We start from the raw sequence: 21,955 nt of genomic DNA on the forward strand, positions 1-21,955 counted from the left end.
TTCCTTCTTCTTGATACTTGTGTTAGAGAATGAGGTTCTTCTTGAGGTATATTCCTAAGTTAGAGGCTGATCCTCTAACCCTACTACAGATCTGATTTTTCCTCTCATGTGTGGCTGATTATGGCACAAGATTACCCTTCTAGCTTGCTCCCTTCCTTCGCTTGAGTGGGAACCAATTCACTTGATATGGAGGTATATTTGAGACCTATTTTTAGTCCAATCGAAACTTCTTGGAGGGCTGCAATTTCTAACTTGTTGCAACATCAGAATGTCCTCCTTTTCCTTCACACGTGTGACAAAGAGGAGCCCTAAGACTGTCCCAAAACTTTGGATTTCTTTCTTATCTTCTTTGTTGACCTAGAAGCAACCTTTTTCTCTTCTTCGCACCTCTTTCTTGACCCTCTTCTTCGTTGACTTCATATATAGCTTGCTTGTCCCTTTGACGAGGTCAAATGGCCCTATATATAGGAGTTTGTCCCTCCTATTGGGCCAACTTGAGCCAGTGAGGCCGATTTGACCTTAAGTGCACCAAAAATACATTTCTTTGAGCTAACTTGAAGAGGAGACTTGTCTTTGCTTTGCAGGATCTCCTTTGACACATTTCTTTGACTCTAATACATAGATTTACATAATGTAACATACCCATAAGGGTCTTCAATAATTACATTGACTCTTTGACTTTCCTAGAAGCACTTCAACAAGTGCTTGACCTATCAAATGGACAAGAAATCCATTCTTGATAATGACACAAATAATATTTCTTTTCTTTTACAAGTACAAATATCAAAATTACATTTATGAAGACCAAACCTAGTTACACTTTCTTCAACACTCCCTCTTAACTAGGGAGGTATTCATAAATCACTTTAGAAGGTGTTTGACCATTTTCAATTTGAAGAATTCACATAAGATAAATCAGATTGGCAATCCATATGTTCTAGCATCATAGTAACCAACATTGTTTCCATAGCAAGGCCTTGACTGAAAACTCTATCTCTCATCAGATCAAAGCACAATGTTGGCAAGACCAATGACTATAGACACCTTCATCATTGTCTCTCAAGGTACATACCCACCCAGTTGTTCACTGAGTATGACCTTCTAGGACTATCCAGCGCTCAAAGAATATTGGTCCTCTTGCCTACTTCTCTCTTGGATGACCTACACATCCTCAAAGAGCATCGGATGCCATATGATTACCCAATCCTCCATTCTTCCTTCCAAAGTGAAGACAAGAATGTTGTGTCTATCTCCCCCTCTCAACTAGGGAAGATATGCCCATTCCTGTAAAGGAATGTACCCAAGCTCCCTCTGACCAAGGACTTGCCCAAGCTCCCTCTTAATCAGGGACTTGTTAGAGCTCCCTCTCAACCAGGGACTCTCTTTTTCATCAACAACTTCTTCTTATGGGTCCTTTAGCTGCTTGATCAATTACTTTCCTTGATGTCATGAAATTTAGTCGAGTTTCTTCTTTGTAGGGCATCAACCATCGATCATTTTCCTTCTTGGTTCATCATGCCAGTCATTTCTTCATGGAAAGTGACCTTCTTGATACATATTTGGAACCTTTGCCATATGGCTAATTCTTCCTCATCATGTTTCTTTCGGGAATTTCCATTCATCACATGAATGTTAGTTGTACTTGAACTTACAACCCTTGTTCCATTAGCCCTGCATGAACCGATCCAGATATTATTCAAGAAATCAAAGCATAAAATTAAATCAAATAGTACCTTACGAGATGGATTTCCATCATGACATATTTGTTGGCTTTGAATCATCAGCATCCTGCATGTTCCACATCTCCAGGGCCTTTTCAAGTGTCAAGGGTCCTTTGATATTTTCATTCCTTTGTCAGAATTCTCGTGCCTTCTTTCTGGAGATTCCTTCAACAAGTCTGTCAGATGTTGGTTCCTAGTGTCCATGGTGTCCCTTCATCCCAGATCTCTTTCTCTTATATGCTTCTTTATAGGTTTCCTAGTTAACCACCTCATACTCTATATGAGGTCATTTCTCATGTTGACTTTTATCAATGAGTGAACCATGCCTTCGTGCATTTTCTTCAATGAAAGAGATCTAACCTGTCCTTGACCATGCTACCAAAGAAATTCTCCATCCTCATTGATACAAATGATGACATGACTCTTAACTGAAAACATAGATGCATACATACCTCTTAGTTCTTTCATTGATCATCTCAACTTCCTTTGATAGCTTCCTAGATTGGTATTACCTCAATCCCCTTTGCTTTGTTATATTTCCTTGCTTACATATCATCCTTTATTGAATCCCCATAAGTGGAATTCCTATCGAGACATCTTCTTTTCCTGAAAGTCATGAACCTTCTATTGAAGATTCCACAGGAGGATCCTTATAGTCCTCATTCTGCAAATGCTCCTTTTTGTTGATGATAGTGGCCTTCTCAGATGATTCTTCTTGATCATGATCATTCCTTTATGCATTGATGAGGTCATCTAATGGCTTCATCCTTTCTACATGAATATCCTTATCTGAGTTATCTCTACATAATGTTCCTATATTCCTGAAGATGGCAATCTCATAAATCATGCATTCTATCCAACTGTTATATGTTCCTATGATACCCAAAACTTTTTAAAGAACACTTACGTGAAGAAGTTGATCTCAATCATGGTAGAGATCTGGAGGGTCCTCCTTCTTCTACTTCTTTTCTTCTTCTTTCACTTCTTGGGTAATGTGGGCTTCTTCTCATTTCCTCTTATTGTTGTCCTTCTTGAACTTAGGAAAATCCCTCTTATAGTTTCCATACTCTTGGAAGCCAAAGCATTGGACTTTGGACATATCTCTTTTACCCTTTCTTTGTGGACCAAACTTGCCAAATTTCCATTTTCTCCTGGCCATAGCAGCAAATGACTACTCCTTCGATCCCACATCATATTTGTCTTTAAGTCTAGTCTCCTCAATTTTGCATAAAGACCAAAGTTCGTTCAGCGAGGTAGCTTCCTTCTTGGCATATATACTTGATGTGAATTTTCCCCATTCCTCAGGTAATGCATTAAGCACCACAATTGTCATCTCTCTGTTTGACATAACTTCTCCTAGTTCTTGTAGCTGGTCTCTCATCTCAGAGACCTTCATGAAGTAGGGAGTTATTCCTTCTTCCTTGGATATCTCCATTTTATATAGTTCATTACGCAACGATGTCACTTCTCCAGTTGTACTCACTGAGAATAGACTCACGAGCTTGTCATAGATTTCTTTAGATGTTCCAAGTTTGGAAACATAAGGAATGAGAGGGTCCTTGATGGTTTCTATCATAATCATTTGAGACCTTGTTTCATCTTTATTATACTTTTCTAGGTCTTGAGTTTGCTCCTTTGTAGGAACAATGACATCCCCTTTGATGTAGTCTAGAAGTTCATTTTCTTTGAGAAGTAAATCAGTCCTCTTTTTCCATGCAAGGAAATTAGCAGCCCCAACCAATTTGTTTTTTTCCTTGCAAAAAGATATTTTGATATGATCAAAAGAAGACATAAAAATACTTACTTGAGAGAGTTTTTATGAAGAGATCTTGTAGCATCCTTAAAGATTTGATGACTTGACTTCTTTGGAGTTCTTCAAGATGCTTCCTTCAAGGTGCCTTATGAGAGACTTGCTTAGTAATGAGCACTTCTCACTGTGTAGATATGGAGATCTTTAATGATGGTCCTGGATCTAAGTACCTTTTCTTTGAAGACAATGAATCTTTGATGTAAACCCTCTTGGATGAACCTTCTTATAGATTCTTTTAGATGGAAGGCTCTCTTCTTTCTTCGTTCCCAGGATGGTAGTCCTTCTTGATGGATCTAGGAGAGGAGATAGTAATCCTCCTTGTCTTTGATGGATCTAGAACCCTTGCTTCTTGATCTTGATGCTTCGATCTTCTACATGTTCTTGAGATGCCTTTCCTTGATGTGTCGCCTTAGCTCTAATATCATATTGAAGAATCTAGGGCATTTGGGTTATAGTGAGATTCTTCTGACGGTAATAACTATTTGTGAAGCACTTTTTACTTTTCTTATTAACACAATCTTCGCTTATTATTATTAGTGTGCGATCTCTTTCTTCATAAAAAAAGTTACCAAAACAAAAGAGACAATAACACAAGATGTTGGCCCTCAGCTAGGGCAAAACCTCTCTCTCCTAGAGAGGAAAACCCTTCTGCAAATTTCTCTTATTGAAGCTTCAATTGACAAATGCCAAACCCTAGACCCTTAACCGATATATCCTCCAAGCACAAGACACAGTCTCTCTTTTACAACTTCCTTTTTGTCCTTCAATCAATTCCTTCTTCTAGATTGCACCTTGGTCTCTTCCGTCACACTTCTTTTGGCAATTGATAGCACTTTCCTTCGCTCTTTTTTTAGAAACTACAGAAACCCTAGGTCTCCTTAGAGACCTCTTCTTAGGTATCTTCCTTTCCTTCTCTACCTCACTTGGTAATCTAAATTCTTATTGATACTTGTCCTAGAGAATGAGGTTCTTCTTGAGGTATGTTCCTGATTTAGAGGCGAATCCTCTAACCCTACTGCAGATCTGATTTTTCCTCGCACGTGTGGCTGATTATGGCACAATATTTCCCTTCTAGCTTGCTCCCTTTCTTTGCTTGAGGTGGGACCCACTTCACTTGATATGGAAGCCTATTTGAGACCTCTTTTTAGTCCAATCAAAACTTCTTGGAGGGCTGCAATTTATGACTTGTTGCAGTAGCAAAATGTCCTCCTTTTCCTTCGCAAGTGTGACAGAGAGGAGCCCTAAAACAATCCCAAAACTTTGGATTTCTTTCTTCTCTTTTTCGCTGGCCTAGAAGAAACATTTTTCTCTTCTTCGCACCTTTTTCTGGATCCTCTTCTTCGCTGACTTCAGAGATAGCTTTCTTGTCCCTTTGATGAGATCGAATGGCCCTGTAGGCCGACTTGACCTTAAGTGCACCAAAAATACATTTCTTTGAGCCAGCTTGAAGAGGAGTTTTTTCTTTGCTTTGGAGGATATCTTTTGACATATTTCTTTGACTCTAATACATAGATTTACATAGTATAACATGCCCACAAAGGTCTTCAATAATTACATTGAATCTTTGACTTTCCTAGAAGCACTTCAACATGTGCTTGAACTATCAAATGGACAAGAAATCCATTCTTGATAATGACAAAAATAATAATTCTTTTCTTTTACAATTACAAAGATGAAAATGACATTTATGAAGACCGAACCTAGTTACACTTTCTTCAACAAAAAATTAGTGTCAAAACGAAAACAAAGATTTGAAAGGTTTGGGAAGAAAAGGAAGAACATGGCTAAAGTTAGATGCTATGGTTGTCACAACTTTGGACACTACAGAAAAGACTTTCCTAATTGCAAGAGGGGCAAGGAAGAAAACTACTCTATTAAGGAAGTAAAAGAACCTGAGACAAAGAAGTGTAAGAAGGAAGAAGCTAAAATATGACTAAGGTAATCTTCTTCATTAAAAGGTTTCTTTCACTTGTAAGTTATAGGTAGGAAGTAATGTAAAGTAGATAAGATGCATCGTGATAAAATCATTAGAAGTAAGAGCTCGTGACATGGGAAGAAAGTATGTCTGGTCCAAATCCTACTAATTAGGAAGCTCTTAGGAAACCTCATGAATATTTATAAGAAGAAAAATATAATCGTCGACTAGGATTATCATAGAAGAAAACATCTGTTGGATGAAGACATAAAATATCCTTAAGATTCTCTGAAGGAATCACCAATAGAGAAAGGAAGCAAAAGTTTTTCATTAAGGAATTCAAACGTGTGGGATTCAAGGAATAATATGATGACACAACAAGGAAAGTAGGTCCGAATGATAAAGTCCTTTCGAATAAAGCTACAACAGGAAGTCTGGATGACCAAAAGAAAAATGAGGTATGTTCACATGGATTATTATGAAAATAATATGGTTACAATATGATCTAGATAAGAAAGGATCTCCTCCTCCTAGGTATTGCAGAAGAGCATAAGTCACACTAGATGAAATCAACATAATATATGCAACATAAGGAATATAACTATAATCAAGATTGGAGGCTTCTAGGATTGAATTTTGTGAAAAGGAAGGAAGAGATCGTGATAATATACAGTGATGATAGAAGGCACTCAAAGTCCAAGAAGATTTGAATAGAATATCTCCCGGAAGAAGTTAGAAAAAGATAGAGACCCCTAACACTGAATATCTATGGAAGATGTGTCAATCTGTATACAGGATGCCGATACTTACAGGAAGACGTCATGGTGAAATATCATCACAAAGGTAATTCTAATTTGAAATACACATTGATTATTTTTAAACTAACATCTGGTTGGGCTTATGCAGAACTGTAAAAAGGGAAGATATGTAAATAACTTCCAATCAGACCATATGGAAGGACGTAATGTTCTTCCATAAATATGACATGAAAGAAGAATGACATAAAGTAAAGCCAAATGGAAAATCTGATGGATCACTTTCTGATGAGTTAGGAACATGACTAACTCATGGAAAAAAATGATGGATGATCTGTGCCCTATATATAGAATTTCCCAAAAGTTGATGACTCGTTATAAGAAATTCATGACATCGAAGAAAGAAGCTCTTCATGCAGCAAAGTGTTCTATAGGTCCCTAGTTAAGAGGGAGCATGAGAAGAAGTTTCTTACTTGGAAGAGACTCAGAAATTTCTAAGCCGTAAGCTTAGGTACATTCCTCTGTGATAGGAATGGGTACATCAAAGGAATAAAATCTCCTGGTATAAGAAGGAGCGATAAACATGTTATTTTGTGCTTCCCCTGAGAAGACAAAATGAAGGATTGTGTAATCATTTGGCATCCGATGCTCTGGTGGTATGAATTAGGGAATCCCATGGAAGAGTAGTCATGGAGGACTAATATTCTTTTTGGGACTGGGGATTCCAAGCAAGGAATAGTACCCATGGAGCATATCCTGAGAGAACCCGGGTGGGGTATGTTCTGAGAGTGACAATGATGAGGATGTCTATAAATCATTTGTCTCACTAGCATTTTTCCCTATGGATAGAGTTGTTAGTCAAGGCCTTGCTATAAATGCTAGTTGGTATGATGTTATACCAATGAGTTACAAATTTGAATTCTTCTTAAGAGAAATTCTTTTGATTGAGAAAGTCCAAGGTACCATTATGAATACCTCCCTAGTTAAGAGCGAGTGTTGAAAAAGTGTAACTAGGTTTGGTATTCATAATGACATGTAATTATGATTTTAAGTAAAGAGATGTAAATAAGAAAAATAAAATTATTATATTGACTTGCTTCATAGGTTTCATGAAAAAGGAATTTTGTTTTTGAGTCAAGACTCCCATTGAGAGTATTTAGGGTTTATTCATCTAGTCATAAAAGAGTCATTGTCATGTAAATGAAGCCATGTTACACTTGGCAAAAGGTCAATATTGTCTATGTAAATTATCCTCCAAGAACTTGTCACCAAACCCCTTCAACTCAGCCTACAAACTATGAGGAAGCTGCAAGATGAAATCGGCCTAAACTCCAGCTGTCAAGTCGGCCTAAAGGGCAGCGAAGAAGGGTATATATAGCCCTACTCAGCGTCATTTGGAGACGCACAATTCAAACAAGATTTCACTGGAAAAAGGCAGAAGAAAGAGGGCTAGAAGAAGGACGGAGAAGGAGCAACAAAAGGGAAGGACGAAAATTCTTCTGGGACATCATCTACTGGGGACAACGAATAATCTTCTGGGAAGTGTGAAGTCTGGATAGCAAATTCTTCTGGAAGTGTGAAGTTTGGGCAACGGAATGTTCTGGGCAGACTAATGAGAGAGCTCCAAAAATGAGCTGACAAAAGGTTACCAACTGATCCTCAAAAGCCTTTTTATGAATGAGGCCTCTATTTTCTTCATTTCCATTATTTTCTTTCATTTTCCTCCTCACATGCAACCTGTGACCTTTCACCTCCCTTTTCTCTTAATTTCCATAATTTTCATAAATAAATGTGCCAAAAGTGCCATTTTTCCTTTCCAAAGCCTTAGCCATTGCCTTTGTCAATTTCCTTAGCCATTAAACAATCACAAGTGATCCCCATCACTAGGATTTTTCCCAACATTCATCTTGGAATAAGTGTCCCATCAACTGTGGTTATTATTTTTCCTTTATTAATGTTTATTACATGAAATTTTCACCAAGGTTGTTACAAAACCCTCCCCCTTGGGGGAACACAGTCCTTGGTGTTCAAAAACACCTATAACCACAAAATCGTTTTAAGAAAAGTATATTGTCGATGGAGCTTTATAACTTAGCTCATTGCAATATTTACAATGATCAACCTGCTGAGAAGCAAACCAACATGAAACCATAACAACATAACATCATAATGACATAACACCCATACCACTTATTGGAGCTTTATAACATAGCTCTTGGTGGTATTTACATCCATATACATATGTACATATATAAACACCACCAAAACATATACCAAGAAATATACCAAAACTGCTTTGTCGCAACTAGAAAACAAGGAAGGATACATAACCTGCATCTGATCTTCCATCTCCCATGTAGCTTCATCGGGTCCAAAGTGCTTCCATTGCACCATAACTTGCTCAATTGCTTGGTTCCGGAGAATTAACACCTTTTTATGCAATATATATTGAGGCTCCCGCTAGAATTCTCCATCTAATTCCACCTGCAATACAAACCAGTCAATCACATGATCAACATCTCTTACATACTTCTTAAGCAATGACACATGGAAAACATCATGGACATTCACTGTCAGAGGCAGTGCAAGTCGATATTCTACTCGCCAAATCCTCTCAATGATACTGAAGGGTCCACAAAACCGTGGCGTCAGCTTGGCACATGATCTAATTTGTAAGGAGCACTTCTTCGATTTGACGCGCAAGTACACATGTTCCCCAACCTAGAACTCCTTAAACAACCTATTCCGATCTGCATAGAGCTTCTGCCTAGCCTGTGCTTCCTTTAGATTCTTCCTTATAACCTGCATCTCCTGCTCCATGTCCCCCAGCATGTCTAGTCCAATCAACACCATGTTAACTGAACCACTCCAACTGATAGGGGTATTGCAACTCCGCCCATACAATGCCTCAAATAGACTCATCTTCAAAGATTCTTGATACCCATTGTTATAAGCGAACTCTACCAATGGAAGATACTCTTCCCACTTTCTCTACTAATCCATACATCCTCAACATGTCTTCCAATATCCTATTGACCCTCTCTGTCTGTCCATCTGTCCGCGGATGATAAGTTGTACTGAAGGCCAACTCTATGCCCAAACCTGCAAATAACTCCTTCCAAAACTTGGAAGTGAACTTCGCATCCCTATCTGACACAATCTTCTTCGGAACTCCATGCAATATGACCACATCTCTGATGAACACCTATGCTACATCGCTAGATGAGAATGTAGACTTCACCGAATGAAGTGTGCAACCTTTGTCAACCTGTCCACAATAACCATGATGGAATCATGATGTCTCACTGTCCTCGACAAACCTATGATGAATTCCATGGAAATGACCTCCCATTTCCATTCTGGAATTGCAATCAGTTGTAGCAGTCCACCTAGATGTTTACATTTTTCCTTCACACGCTGACAATCAAAACACCTAGCCACAAACTTTGCTACATCTCTCTTTAGGTTTGGCCAATAGTAAAATCTCTTCACTGCAGTCAATGTATTATGATACCCTGGGTGACTTGAATATGGTTTCGCATGAAACTCCCTCAAGATCACCTTCTTGATCTCATTGCTATCTGGCACATATATCCCATCTCTGAACCTAACCAATCCATCTGCTATAAGGCAATAGTCCACATCCTATGCACCTGCACCTATACTATGCTGCAACCTGTGCATAATCTCCAAATACCTGACATCCTGTGGACTTTCCTGCAAGATCCTATTCTGTAAGTCCGTCCAACAGACTTTGTAATGTGAAAATTCTCCTTTCCATATTCAAATGTCCAAAAACCATAGAGTCTCAATGCTTCAACAAACAATTAAGGATATTCCATCTTGATATTAGACTAAGCAGACGTGTCAAGATCAGGGATCTTCCAATGAGATGTCTTCATCACAACATACTTGGCTACTACTTCAGCATTACTAGCAATGATATTCTAGCAATCATGTTTTCTTAGCTAGACACTGATTCCAAGCTTATACTTCATCATAAGGACACATCAAGCTCTGCAAATCACTCATCTTTCTTGAGAAGACCTTTGGTCTCAAATTTGAAAAAGGACTCGGCCTATTGTAAGATTGTCGTATCCAATGAACTTCCTCCATCAAGGTGTGCTTTCTTCATATCGGGGATCTTTTCCTTATTGCCCTGATGTGCGGGATATTTACAACCTAGGTCATACCTTAGCATCACCATATGCAATGCATCTTCTAGGACTTTAACAATGCAAGGTGTCCAAACTTTGTAACAATGCCCTGCTTCTAAATCATATTCAGAAATATGATGCAATATTTTCAAAGAAAACACAGGACCCCAAAACTTTAATATATGTCCCTTCAGATTGTCAAATATCCTAGCAAGGTTGATTCCTTATATTAGTAAAATAACTGTGTAGTTACCCAAGATACATTTTGATAGAAGGCTTCCTTCAAAACTTATCAAGCTACAATTCCATAATCATCTAGCATTGCACCATATCTCATTCAATACAATTGTACTTACAATAGTGCAATGCAAGACATATCACTTTAGTATATGGCATTACAGGCTTTGCACCTTCTAGGAATCTCTTTATTAAACTCACACGGGTTGTTGAATTCAACCCATATCATACTTGAATACACCAAAATGGCTTACACATCAATAGATGTATCTCACATTTTTCTTGTAGTTGTACAAGTATTGTTGATTGTGAATCTCATCACTGAAATTGTTTTGTACAAGTAGGTGAAGGAATTGTTGATTGTGAATCTCATCACTGAAATTGTTTTGTACAAGTAGGTGAAGGAATTCTTTATACATAATTGCCCTTGATGGTTTCTTCAAGGATCCTTTAATAACTTCATATAATGCAACAATTTCATAACATTGACAAAATCCTCTGATTAGGGAGCAATTTATAATGAATTTTCATCCTTCAAGGCATATTGAGATCAACTTTACTTCATTGAACTAGAGATCAAGGAAGCTTTGATACAAGTCTTACTACAGACATTTAACTAGACCTATGCTTGGTCCTTATTGACAGATATGTTGATAGGCATAGTCTTCAAGATTGTTAGTAAATTGAGTGATGATACATACCTTTTAGTCCAAGTATTAACCGCAAACTTATAGCTTCCTTGGTCTCTTCGTAGATTTGTATTTTCAGGGTTCATACTTGTCATCTTATCACTGTGATGTGCTTATGCATCTATGCTTTGTTGATGTCAGTCCTTTCAATCTAAGGATTCCAATGCAAACAAACTTGAGTTAATAACACCTTCTCTGATTTTGCCATTGACTGAGGCTCTTGATTCAGATTCTACTAGGCCTATGGCCTATTCCTGAAGCTTCTCGGCCTTCCTAATGTTTCTCGGCTTACTTGTGATAGGACTGAGACATTTCCGGCCTTTGTATCTTTTATATGAGGAATTTTGGCTACTTGCAATAGTCAAGAGGCCTTCTTAGCCCCCTACAACGAGATTCTGAGACCTTTTCAGCCTTCCTAAAATTTGCACTGAGGCCTTTTAGCCTTCTGAGAATTTTGGTTCTTAGGGTTTTCAGTGAAGGGATAAACTCATATTTAAAGTGGCTTGGATACTTCTAGGGCAGACTTCTTACAGAGGTTATTTTTCCTTCAAAGCAAGCTTGACTTAGTTAGGATCTTCTTTCACTCATGCTCTGAAACCATGTTGATTTTTCATAGGATCGTCTAACTGATAATTACTTCTTATAATTTCTTACGTTAATCTTTTCTTGCATTCAAATTCATCATAACACAACACCGAAGATCCTCAACAGTAGAACAAAATTGACAATATGATCATAAAGAGAGCCAAACAAGAAACACAAGTATTTACTGTGGCAAAACCCACTTGGGGGAAAAACCCAACAACCTTTTCCTTGGAGAAATTATTCAAGTCAATAGAGATACATCTAAGTCAAACATAAAGTCAAATTGATAGCCCTGGTCACACCTGATCAAACTGTCCACTAGACAAGTCACCCTGCTGCCCAACAAATTCAGCCTAGTCTGTTCTGGTAGGGCCGAATTTCAGCCTTCTTCTTCACCCAAGAAAACTTGATTTTGCTGCCCAGATAAGCCCAGAAACTCTGCCACAGATTCGTTCATTCTCTGCCTCAGCTTTGTCCTTTCTCTCTACCTTAGATTCGTCCTTTTTCTCTGCCTCAGATGGTCTAAACTCTACCTCAGAGATGATTTGAATTCTTGTCTTGTGGAGGAGGACAAATGGCCTATTTATAGGCATTTCAAGAGTCCAAATGGGCATGTCCCTTCACTGGGGCCGACTTCATCTATTGGAAGGCCAACTTGTCATTTGGAGCCAAAAATTCAACCTTTTAGAAATTCAAAATTTTCTCTTTTGTAACCAACATGAAGAACACATCTTAATATTTTTTTTGACAGTGACATGAAGAACATGTCTTACATTTTTCATTATGTACATTTCAAAGGCTAAAATATAAATTATGAAGACTGACCATAGCTACAAAAATTCAACAAAAAGACCACTTTTGTCTTTTTCTAGTGCAATTTAGCTGAGTACTCTCTTCTTTAGTGCAACTCCTTGATGATTTCGTGGTTAAGAAAGATATATTATGTTTGAGTAATAGTCAAATAATAAAATGTGGTTTACTCTTTGCAATTAAGCTCCTCATCTAGCTCAGATCAAATATAAAGGCCTCTTTAAAGAGTGGATCACAGGCTAACTGTTCTCCAAGTTGACAAGACTGAGTTTGAACTCTAATGCAAAATGCATAGACAATTGTAAGAATAGTTAAACGCCTGGTGATTTGATACTAAAGGCTGTACCTTAATAAAATTATGCTGTTAATTGCTAAGGAGAAAACCTATCATTAAACATTGCTTTACAAAAAGGACAGTTTTCTATGATTCTGAGATGGAGATGAATTATGGGACCGTCCTTGAAGCTCTGTAGAATCCATCATTGATTTCTACATTTTCTTCTAATCTTCTGGAATCTTAAAACCACTCACACTTAAATGATATCTGAGCTATCTCGTTAATCCTGATTTCCATTTTTTAAATATAGGGGCAATTATTGAAGGTACTGTCAGAAGCATACACTTGGAAAAGTTCATTCCAACTCCCTATCCTGGTTTCACAAAAATGGGCTCCAAACCTTAGGAGATATTCACAAGACCTTATAATTTTATCTTTTATGCAGTCTAAGCTGCGCAAGCTAAATCTGTGTTGTCCACCCACAATGATATGATCCTTGCAGCTGCCTGGTTGTTATTTCCATAAAATGAACTGAAACAAAAAGATGTTAATGTAATCTCATATTTCAAAAGAGAGGAGATTCAAAAGGTGAGGTGAGGAACTAGTCTGGACTCCCGAAGTTGTTTTGTATTTTCTCTTGAGCTTGACACTTATCCTGGTCACATGTACAATGTCTGAAGTCTCTAGTTCATCCATCTTTCCATTTTTTGATTGCTAAAGTTCAAGGTTAAACATAGAAAGCACTCCCACGTATATACAACTTGAAACATTCCTTCCAAATTCCTCATCCCATGGAATTCTCACAGCAAGACAAGTTTAATCAAAAGGACACACATAACAGTTCAAAGTCACATGCCTATGGGGAATTTCCATCATGTTTAGGCCTCTGCACTAAATCTCTGAGCAGTGAGGGCCATCATCTTTCAAGCAAGCAAGCTAGGTATCAGACGCAAGATTAGGCAGAAAACTTTGCTGTCCTGGCAGTGTCCTTTTTTATGCTAGTGTACACTTCCAACACTAGGAGGAAAACCAAGCACCAAACTATTCAAGTTAATAACCTTCAATGTTCAAAAATGGTAGTTGACAAAGACGAGCATTAGTAAAAAAATAGGCTGCATCCATCATGCACTACAACCCCTGTTACACATGCATGGACAGTACAAAATATTGTTTCAATAATTGGAAACACTGCCAGTCATTAAAACTGCAGCCTAATATGGGAAACATTTATGTATTATATAAGTTGTGATACCACACCCAAGTTAAAATCCATCAAATGCATTATGCAAGCCGTCAATCCAATAGCTCGAGATTCTATTCAATCTTTGAAGCGATCACTTTATACAATTTATATGATTACCACAAATAAATCAATTAGAATTGCATTTGCAATACTGGCTCTGCACCATTAGATAACAAGACTTCTGATTCGTCTAAACCCAGTCGCTCTGTTAAGTTCTCTACTGGAATTTTTTCCACATCCCTGCGGACACCAATATCAGCTACAACCCTACTAATACAATACAATCCACCTGCAACCGCAGTCACACCAGGTATACTGGTGGTCAGGAATCGAAGAGGTGAAGAACATATTGCAACAAGCACACTAAGGATTGATGCTGCTTGACCACTTCGACCAACATTAATTCCCTCAATCACAAGCAAGCCAGTCTTACAGTAGATAGCAAAATCTTCACAGTTGTTCTTAAAGACATTGTACAACCCAAATCCTTTCTGAAGTAAGTATGTCGCTCTATGCACCACAGTCTCAGCTGGGTCTTCATCAGCGAGTGTGCAAGTTCCACCTCGAACTTTTGCAAGAAAGAAGGCAGGATTGACAGAATATTCAAAACGGTACAGCGCTCCTCCATCAAGGAAACAATCAAGGCAAGAACAGATTACTCCATTTTTGTCTTGTTGATAGCCGCATATCTCACATGCACGAGTACTGTTAGAACGCACCGTGCTTGATGAACCTAAACCCAGGAAAGTGCCAGTTTCCATATTTTCATCGCTTCCTCGAGTAAAGTGAGTGACCTTACTGTTTTCAACATAGATGCCTGCAAGGTATTGAAAATTTTGAAGTATGAAGAAAAAAACATCTTAAATTTTTCACATGAAAAAGGCTGACTAAACAAACTAATTAAAGCTTGTTATGGAAACATAATTCCAGGACATGAAGCCATTGACCCAAAAATAGAATTATGCACTCTTTAATCATATAATGGAAATAAATGATGAAACAAAATAACGAGTGACAACAATGATATTTTATTCAATTGCGCCTCATACACAACAAACTCATATGTCACAGAAAATTAACATGTAGAAGCATCAAATTACCTAATAATCAACAACAGCCCAGTCTACTGAACAGAGTTAACAAAATAATAGAAAATAGAAAATAGTCAAATATCTCTTTTGCAAAATTTCATTTCTTTTCTAACCTGCATCTTATACATAAGGTGGAAAAAGCCTCCAAAACCTCCCCAATTTTTCTCAAGAATGGCATCCACCATTTGATTTGAAATTTGAACAACCAGATGCCCTAATTTTTCATTACTTAAGAGGATGCAGGTAAGAATCTTTATGACATCCTTGAATCAGCCTTTCTATGTTAAAAAACAAAAGATGATGGTGAGTTGTTATATCCAGAAACTTCTTTTAACATTCCTTAGATTTTTACATGACATTTGATATTGTGGTTTATGTAACCTATGGCATGCCACTATTTTTGAAAGATTTTTTCTTTACATCATTCTTCTCACCATAAAAAGAGATTAACAAGTATTTTTGTCTGGAGTGGAAGGTCAGATTGCAAAGGACAACTTGCCTGTAAAAATAACTTGGTATTCATCCACAAAGAAGAGTGAATTGCCCTCACATTAGTTCAGCTGTTTGTCTCCTCCACACAGTGAATACACATGAAATAAGAAAATTTCATGCACGTATTGTTATTAGACCTTAGGCATCTAAACAAAACATGGGTTGTAAACCCAAAAATTTATTGGTGCAACATAATAATTCCACATGAGCTTCCATGTCCAGGTCAGTTAAGAGAAGAAACTGAATGAACATTATATTATATGATGCATAAACTTTATGTTTGTCCATAGACTTTAATAATGGTGAATGGCTATAAATTTGAAAAGAGGATAAACAAAACCTAAACAAAACCTCATTGAATGTGTTGACACCTAATCCAAAAGGATTAGGATTATTGTAAATATTGTAAATAGCTTCAGTTATGCATTAGAGAAAACCAAGAGATCTTGGAATTGGAATCCCAAGAGTCTCTCCACTCATGTATATATTCATGATCTTAGTAATGCAATAAACAAGTTAATTCGTGGAGTTACCCTCCTGGCCTGACATGGTATCAGAACACAAGTGCCATTTTAGACTTGTAACCCCTGTTTTAGAGCTAATTTTCCTGCTCTTCTCTGACATATTCTTTGTCTCCTATCTGAACACTTGCTCTATCTCTTCATTGTTCTTGTTCTCTGTGTTGAGGACTATTGATAGTCGCAAAAGCAATCCGAGAAAGGCATCGAGCCCGTGTGTCATGTCCCCATTTTTATTCTTCTTCATAGTACAACCATGGTGGATTTCCAAAGCAAGGAATGGCTAGGTCAATGGAGCAGGTTTATGTCATCAAGGGTCTCGATAGAGTTTTGAGGAGTTTTTATGGGATTTGATGGCATTCACTTGGCATATTCCATCATCCGCACAGTTTGCCTTTCATTTCGTTGCATTCCGACAACTTTCACAAATCAACGTTATTATTGGGCATAACTTAATTAATTATGCTCGAAGTGGCATTCCGGGGAGATTAATTGATGGAACACCTCAGTATATGATCCAAATTTAAACAAGAACGCAACAAATTACAGATATAACCATAAATACAGAGATGCAGCAGAAATAACACTTCTTTTCATTAATATCAAATCATGAAATATGCTTACAAACCGAATGGAAATGAGACTAGCTCGGGCGATGGTAGCTTATCTCTGAGAAGAGATGTGGCGGCTACATACCTCTGAACTAAGTTAAAATGAGGCTCAAGGGCCTTTTTATTATTGAATAATAAGAGAAAACCCTAAACAACCAAAACCCTAACCCGAGGAGATGTAACACCAAGAGTTTATGGGCCCCGTTGGGGTTAGTTGGGCAACCAACTTCTTGGGGTCATAACTTGGTCATATTATCTTCATTTGACGTGCATGATACCTCGTTGGAAAGATCTCTCCGAGGACTACAACTGAAAACGTGATTTCAATGAAATCGCCTAGACAAAATATTGCCAAAAAAACGTTGTGTAGGGCCTCAAAACGGCTCCGAAGTTCAAGACCCGAAAAACTGCCAAAAATAGTAAATTGTGCTATAATTAAGGAAATTGAAAAACTGAAAGAAACAATGGTGGGGGTCCAAGTGGAATAGGCAGGTGGCCACCAATATCCACCTGGATCATTCCTCCCCCCTTATGAAGCAATGGTCTCCAATGCGTTGAGTTCCTCCATGAGATGAGGAAACTTATGCTAAACTTGGTCCCTAGTGAGCCATTTTCCTTGGTGCAGGAGTTGGCCAACTTTGACCACTCGATATAGTTGGATCTTCTTTTGGCGAGTGTTCTTGATCTGCATGTCCATGATCCGATCAGTTGCACTTTGTTCCATGCAGTTTGGATTTAACTCTGTTGGTGTGATTTGTTATGCAATGTCGGATGTGTCTAATAATGGTGGAAAGTATGGCCGAAGGCGATCCACATTGAACACTGGGTGCAGGCCAAGGAATGGGGGAATGTTGAGCTCAAAAGCATTATCTCCCACAGCCTTGGTGATGGTGTATGGCCCATATTGAAGCGGGCGAATCTTGCAGTGGGGCCCAGCGAGGCGCTCCTTCTGCAAATGTAGCCAAACTTTGTCGCCCACCTGGAACTTGTGTGGCACCTGATGCTGATCATGTCACTGCTTGTACTTAGCATTGGCTTTGTCCAATATGTCATGGACCTGTTGGTGGATGTGTTGAATGTGCTCAATGAAGCTATTTGCCTTGTCGGCTTCGGACTGGACATGAGCCGAATCTACCTGAGTCGCTGCAAATGGTATGGCCACATCAATGGGACATAGTGGTTGGAATCCCAAGCCCACCTGAAAAGGGTTGTGGCCAGTCGAGTTGTGGAGAGCCTAGTTGTAGTTGTGTTGGACATAGGGGAGGCTCTCATCCCATGTGCGTGGATGCTTTGAGTTGTACATGCGCAAAATGTGTATGATCATCATGTTGACGACCTATGTCTGGCCATCAGTTTGGGGATGGAAAGCTGTGGACTTAGTAAGCTTGGTGTCCAACATCGACCAGAGACTCGACCGATCTGAGATAATAGACTTTGGGATCCCAAAGTGTACCCACACTCGTTCAAAGAAGAGTTTAGCAGTGGCTTTTGTTGTGATACTCTTCTTGCAGGTCGCCATAATGGCCATCTTCGAGAATCTGTCGACGACCACAAAACACAGTCATTGCCATGCTTAGTAGAAGGAAGGCCTGACATGTAATCCATGGAGATGGATTCCCAAGGTCGACTAGGGGTAGGCAGCGGAGTATAGAGACCTTGCTTCTTGATGGTCAGTTTGGCAATGGCGCAGGCAGTGCAGGATCTGATGTACTTCCCGACATCCTGTCGAAGATTCGGCCAATAGAAATACTTCTGCAATATTGTCACCATTTTCTTGACCCCGAAATGCCCAACAACCCGACTGTAGTGCGCTTCCCAAATCATCTTCGCATGCTCGCTTGAAGGAACACAAAGGTATCCCAGGTGGCATAACAGAGCATCTTGGAGGTGAAAATCTGGAACTTGTTGACCCTCCAAGAGCGTATGGTATGTGTGGCTGAATTCTAGGTCACTTTTGTAGAGAAGTGGCCAATCAGAAGTCTCGTGCCCACAAGAGTTGAGCACGGTGGTTAACGCCATGATCGGTGGTCGGCTAAGGCAGTCTGCAACATTATTTGTGCTGCCCTTCTTGTACTTGATATTCAAATGGAACTGTTGCAGGTATGTGGACCACTTCTAATGGTGATCATTCTGTGACTTCCCTTGCGTCTGTATGAACTGTAGTGCGCTTCCCTAAAATGTAATGATTCCATTATCGGCAGGCCTGCACAATGGAATACATCTCTTTGTCATAAGTGGGATACTTTTGGACTGTGTCTAAAAGTGTTTCACTGTGATATGCCACTGGATGCCCCCGTTGAGTAAGGACTGCCCCAATAGCATAGTCAGAGGCATCTGTCTCGATCTCAAATGGTTGTTGCAAGTCTAGTAATGTGAGCACTGGTGCAGAGCAGAGGCGATGTTTCAACTCTGTGAATGCCTTCTGTTGAGATTCAGACCAAAAGAATTTTGCTTTCACTCCTCCATTGGTGACCTGACTCAAGGGCCAAGTGATACGAGAGAACCCCGACACGAACCTGCGATAGAAATTGGCAAGACCCAGAAAGCTGCGGAGCTTTGTCAAAGTAGTTGGGGCTGGCCAATCCCAAATGACTTGGATCTTGGCTGGATCCACATGCACCCCCCGTTCATCAATAATGTATCCCAGATACTGAACCTGGGTCATGCCAAAAGTGCATTTCTCCAAATTGGCACACAACTTGTGTTGCCGCAGTGTTTGGAGAACCTGTCGGATGTGGTGGAGGTGCTCTTCCCAACTCTGGCTGAAGATCAAGATGTCATCCAAGTATACCACTACAAATGAGTTGGTGAATGGCCGCAAGATATCATCCATCAACCTCATGAAGGTTGCAGGAGCATTCGTCAACCCAAAGGCATAACCAACCATTCGAAAAGGCCCTCCTTGGCTTTGAAGGCAATCTTCCACACATCGGAGGGTTTGATTGGTACCTGGTGATATCCGGACTTCAAGTCAATCTTGTTGAAATATTTTGCCCCCTTGAGTTGGTCCAGAAGGTCATCAATCCGTGGGATCGGGTACCTATTCCGGACAATGATCTTGTTCAACGCCCAATAGTCAATACAAAGTCTCCAAGTCCCATCCTTCTTCTGTATCAACACGATCGTGCTCCCATAGGGTGATGAACTCGGCCGAATGTGACCGTTCTGCAGCAGCTCATGAATTTGCCTCTTGATTTCATCCTTCTACAGAACTGCGCGCTAATAGATTGGTCCATTGGGTAACGGCGCGCCTGGGATCAGATCGATGGAGTGCTTGACCTGACAATGCAGAGGTACCCCTGCGGGGGAGGTGAAAATGTCCTCGTACTCCTCCACGACCTTGTCTATCTGTTGTTGTCGTGCAGAGGGGCCCTATCTGGAGGTCGTGGCCACCGTCTTCTTCTTTCCTTGATGGCGTATCATCAGAAAAAACAAATTTCCCAGTTTTTGAAATGAGCTTATTGCATTGTTTTGCAGTAACCAGAGAGATGGCGGTAGGCGGTGCTACCTCCGGTATCCTGTACAACTTATTTCCCAATGTAACAATAACAGCGTGAGGCCTTGACTCATACACAGCATGTCGCTTCCACAAGTATGGTTGGCCTAATAATACATCACAAACATCAAGGGGAGAAACGTCACATAATACCTCATCCGTGAAGGGTTTGATGTTGTATGGAAGGCAACATTGTTGGCTCACGCACAGATCTCGTCCTTGGTGAAGCCACCCGATGGTGTACGGTTGTGGGTGTGTTGTGGTCGGTAAGCCCAACCACTTCACGACCTCTGCTGCAATGAGGTTCTTTTGGCTCCTGCTATCGACAATGAACTGTAGCGGGGAACCCTTTACCCACATATGGGAGTGGAAGAGACGCTCCTCCTCCTCTAGATCTTCGGGTTCCTCCTTCTGGATCTTTGTGGTGGCGACGGTGGCGTTGGGCTCTACATCAATAATATGCTTCCCTTTGTCATTCCCCTTGTTGGGTTTTGACTCAGAGTCGGAACATGCATTTGATTCTTAAGCCTTCAGCTCGGCCACTATTGACTGCTTGGCCCAACACTCACTTGTGTTGTGGGTGGAGCTCTTATGGAACTCACACCACTTTCCCGTGTCCTTCTTCGGCTTCGCAATGTTGTCCTTTGCTTATGGCCTTGGCAAGTTGTCCTGGGTCGTCCCGCCTTGGCTTTGTCCTTTGTTCTACGGTTTGGGGGCACCTTTCCCTTGCTTCGAATTCGCAGATCCAAAGCCTCGCTTGTTCTGTTTAAACTTCTGCTCAATCTTGACGGCGTGTCGAGCGAGGAGATGTCCAAGAACTCCATCTCATCCTGGATGTATCTATGTAGGAAGTCGCAGTACTTGAGTACCAAATGTTTCTCAAAATCCTTGATACCCAACTTCGTGCGAAGGGTATGAAAAACATTGGTAAACTCTAACACATCTTGGTCCCTTCCCTGCCACAGCGTGGTCCACTTTATGTATTTGTCCTCGTAGCTCCCGATAGGGTAGTACTGCTCCTTGATGGCGTCCCGGAATGAATTCCAAGTGGGAGTGGCTGAAAACAGTGAGGTCATACTTTCATCCTTCTGCTCACAATAGGTTTCCCACCAATCCTTGATGTGGGGGGCAGCTTTGAGAAGAGCAAAAGTAATCTTTTCTCGATTGGAAAAATCATGAACAAAAAAATATCCTTCTAGCAGATTCAACCATTTATCTACGACGTATGCATCTATTTGGCCCTCAAATATGGGAATGTCAAAGTTTACTTGTACCTTAAAAGGTGTGGAGCCTCCAGAGTGGTTGTTGGATGTGGATGCGCCGCCGATGGGCAACCGTTGAAGGATCTGGGCAAAGTTATCCATCATCGCGTTCCTTTGTTTCTCGAGGGCCTCCTTGAGCAATATTTTGATAGGATCTCCTGCTCCCACATCTTTCTTTTCTTCCCCCATAGGAGGCCGTCGGGATTTACGAGGCTGGTCTAGCAAAGGTTCGACCAATTCGAGTCCTAACTCCTTATAACCCGACCTCGTTGGGGACATGCAAAGA

The 21,955-nt window shown here is 39.8% G+C and overlaps 1 protein-coding gene across 2 annotated transcripts in view; it reads right to left on the reverse strand.

Moving 5' to 3' along the window:
- Positions 1–14,109: 14,109 nt before the first annotated feature.
- Positions 14,110–21,955, reverse strand: part of LOC149248002 (protein LEAD-SENSITIVE 1-like) — a 140,307-nt gene continuing 132,461 nt past the window's right edge. For both annotated transcript variants that reach the window (XM_089458329.1, XM_089458328.1), the window contains one exon: positions 14,110–15,016. In XM_089458329.1, coding sequence (XP_089314455.1) covers positions 14,331–14,960 — 630 coding nt within the window. In that variant the 5' untranslated portion in view covers positions 14,961–15,016 and the 3' untranslated portion in view covers positions 14,110–14,330. The remainder of the gene's footprint in view (positions 15,017–21,955) is intronic.

The sequence above is a fragment of the Pinus tabuliformis genome, chromosome 7, assembly GCF_031772625.1.
Source record: "Pinus tabuliformis cultivar Carrire ecotype Pingquan chromosome 7, CPIR1, whole genome shotgun sequence".
NCBI classification, from domain to species: Eukaryota; Viridiplantae; Streptophyta; class Pinopsida; order Pinales; family Pinaceae; genus Pinus; species Pinus tabuliformis.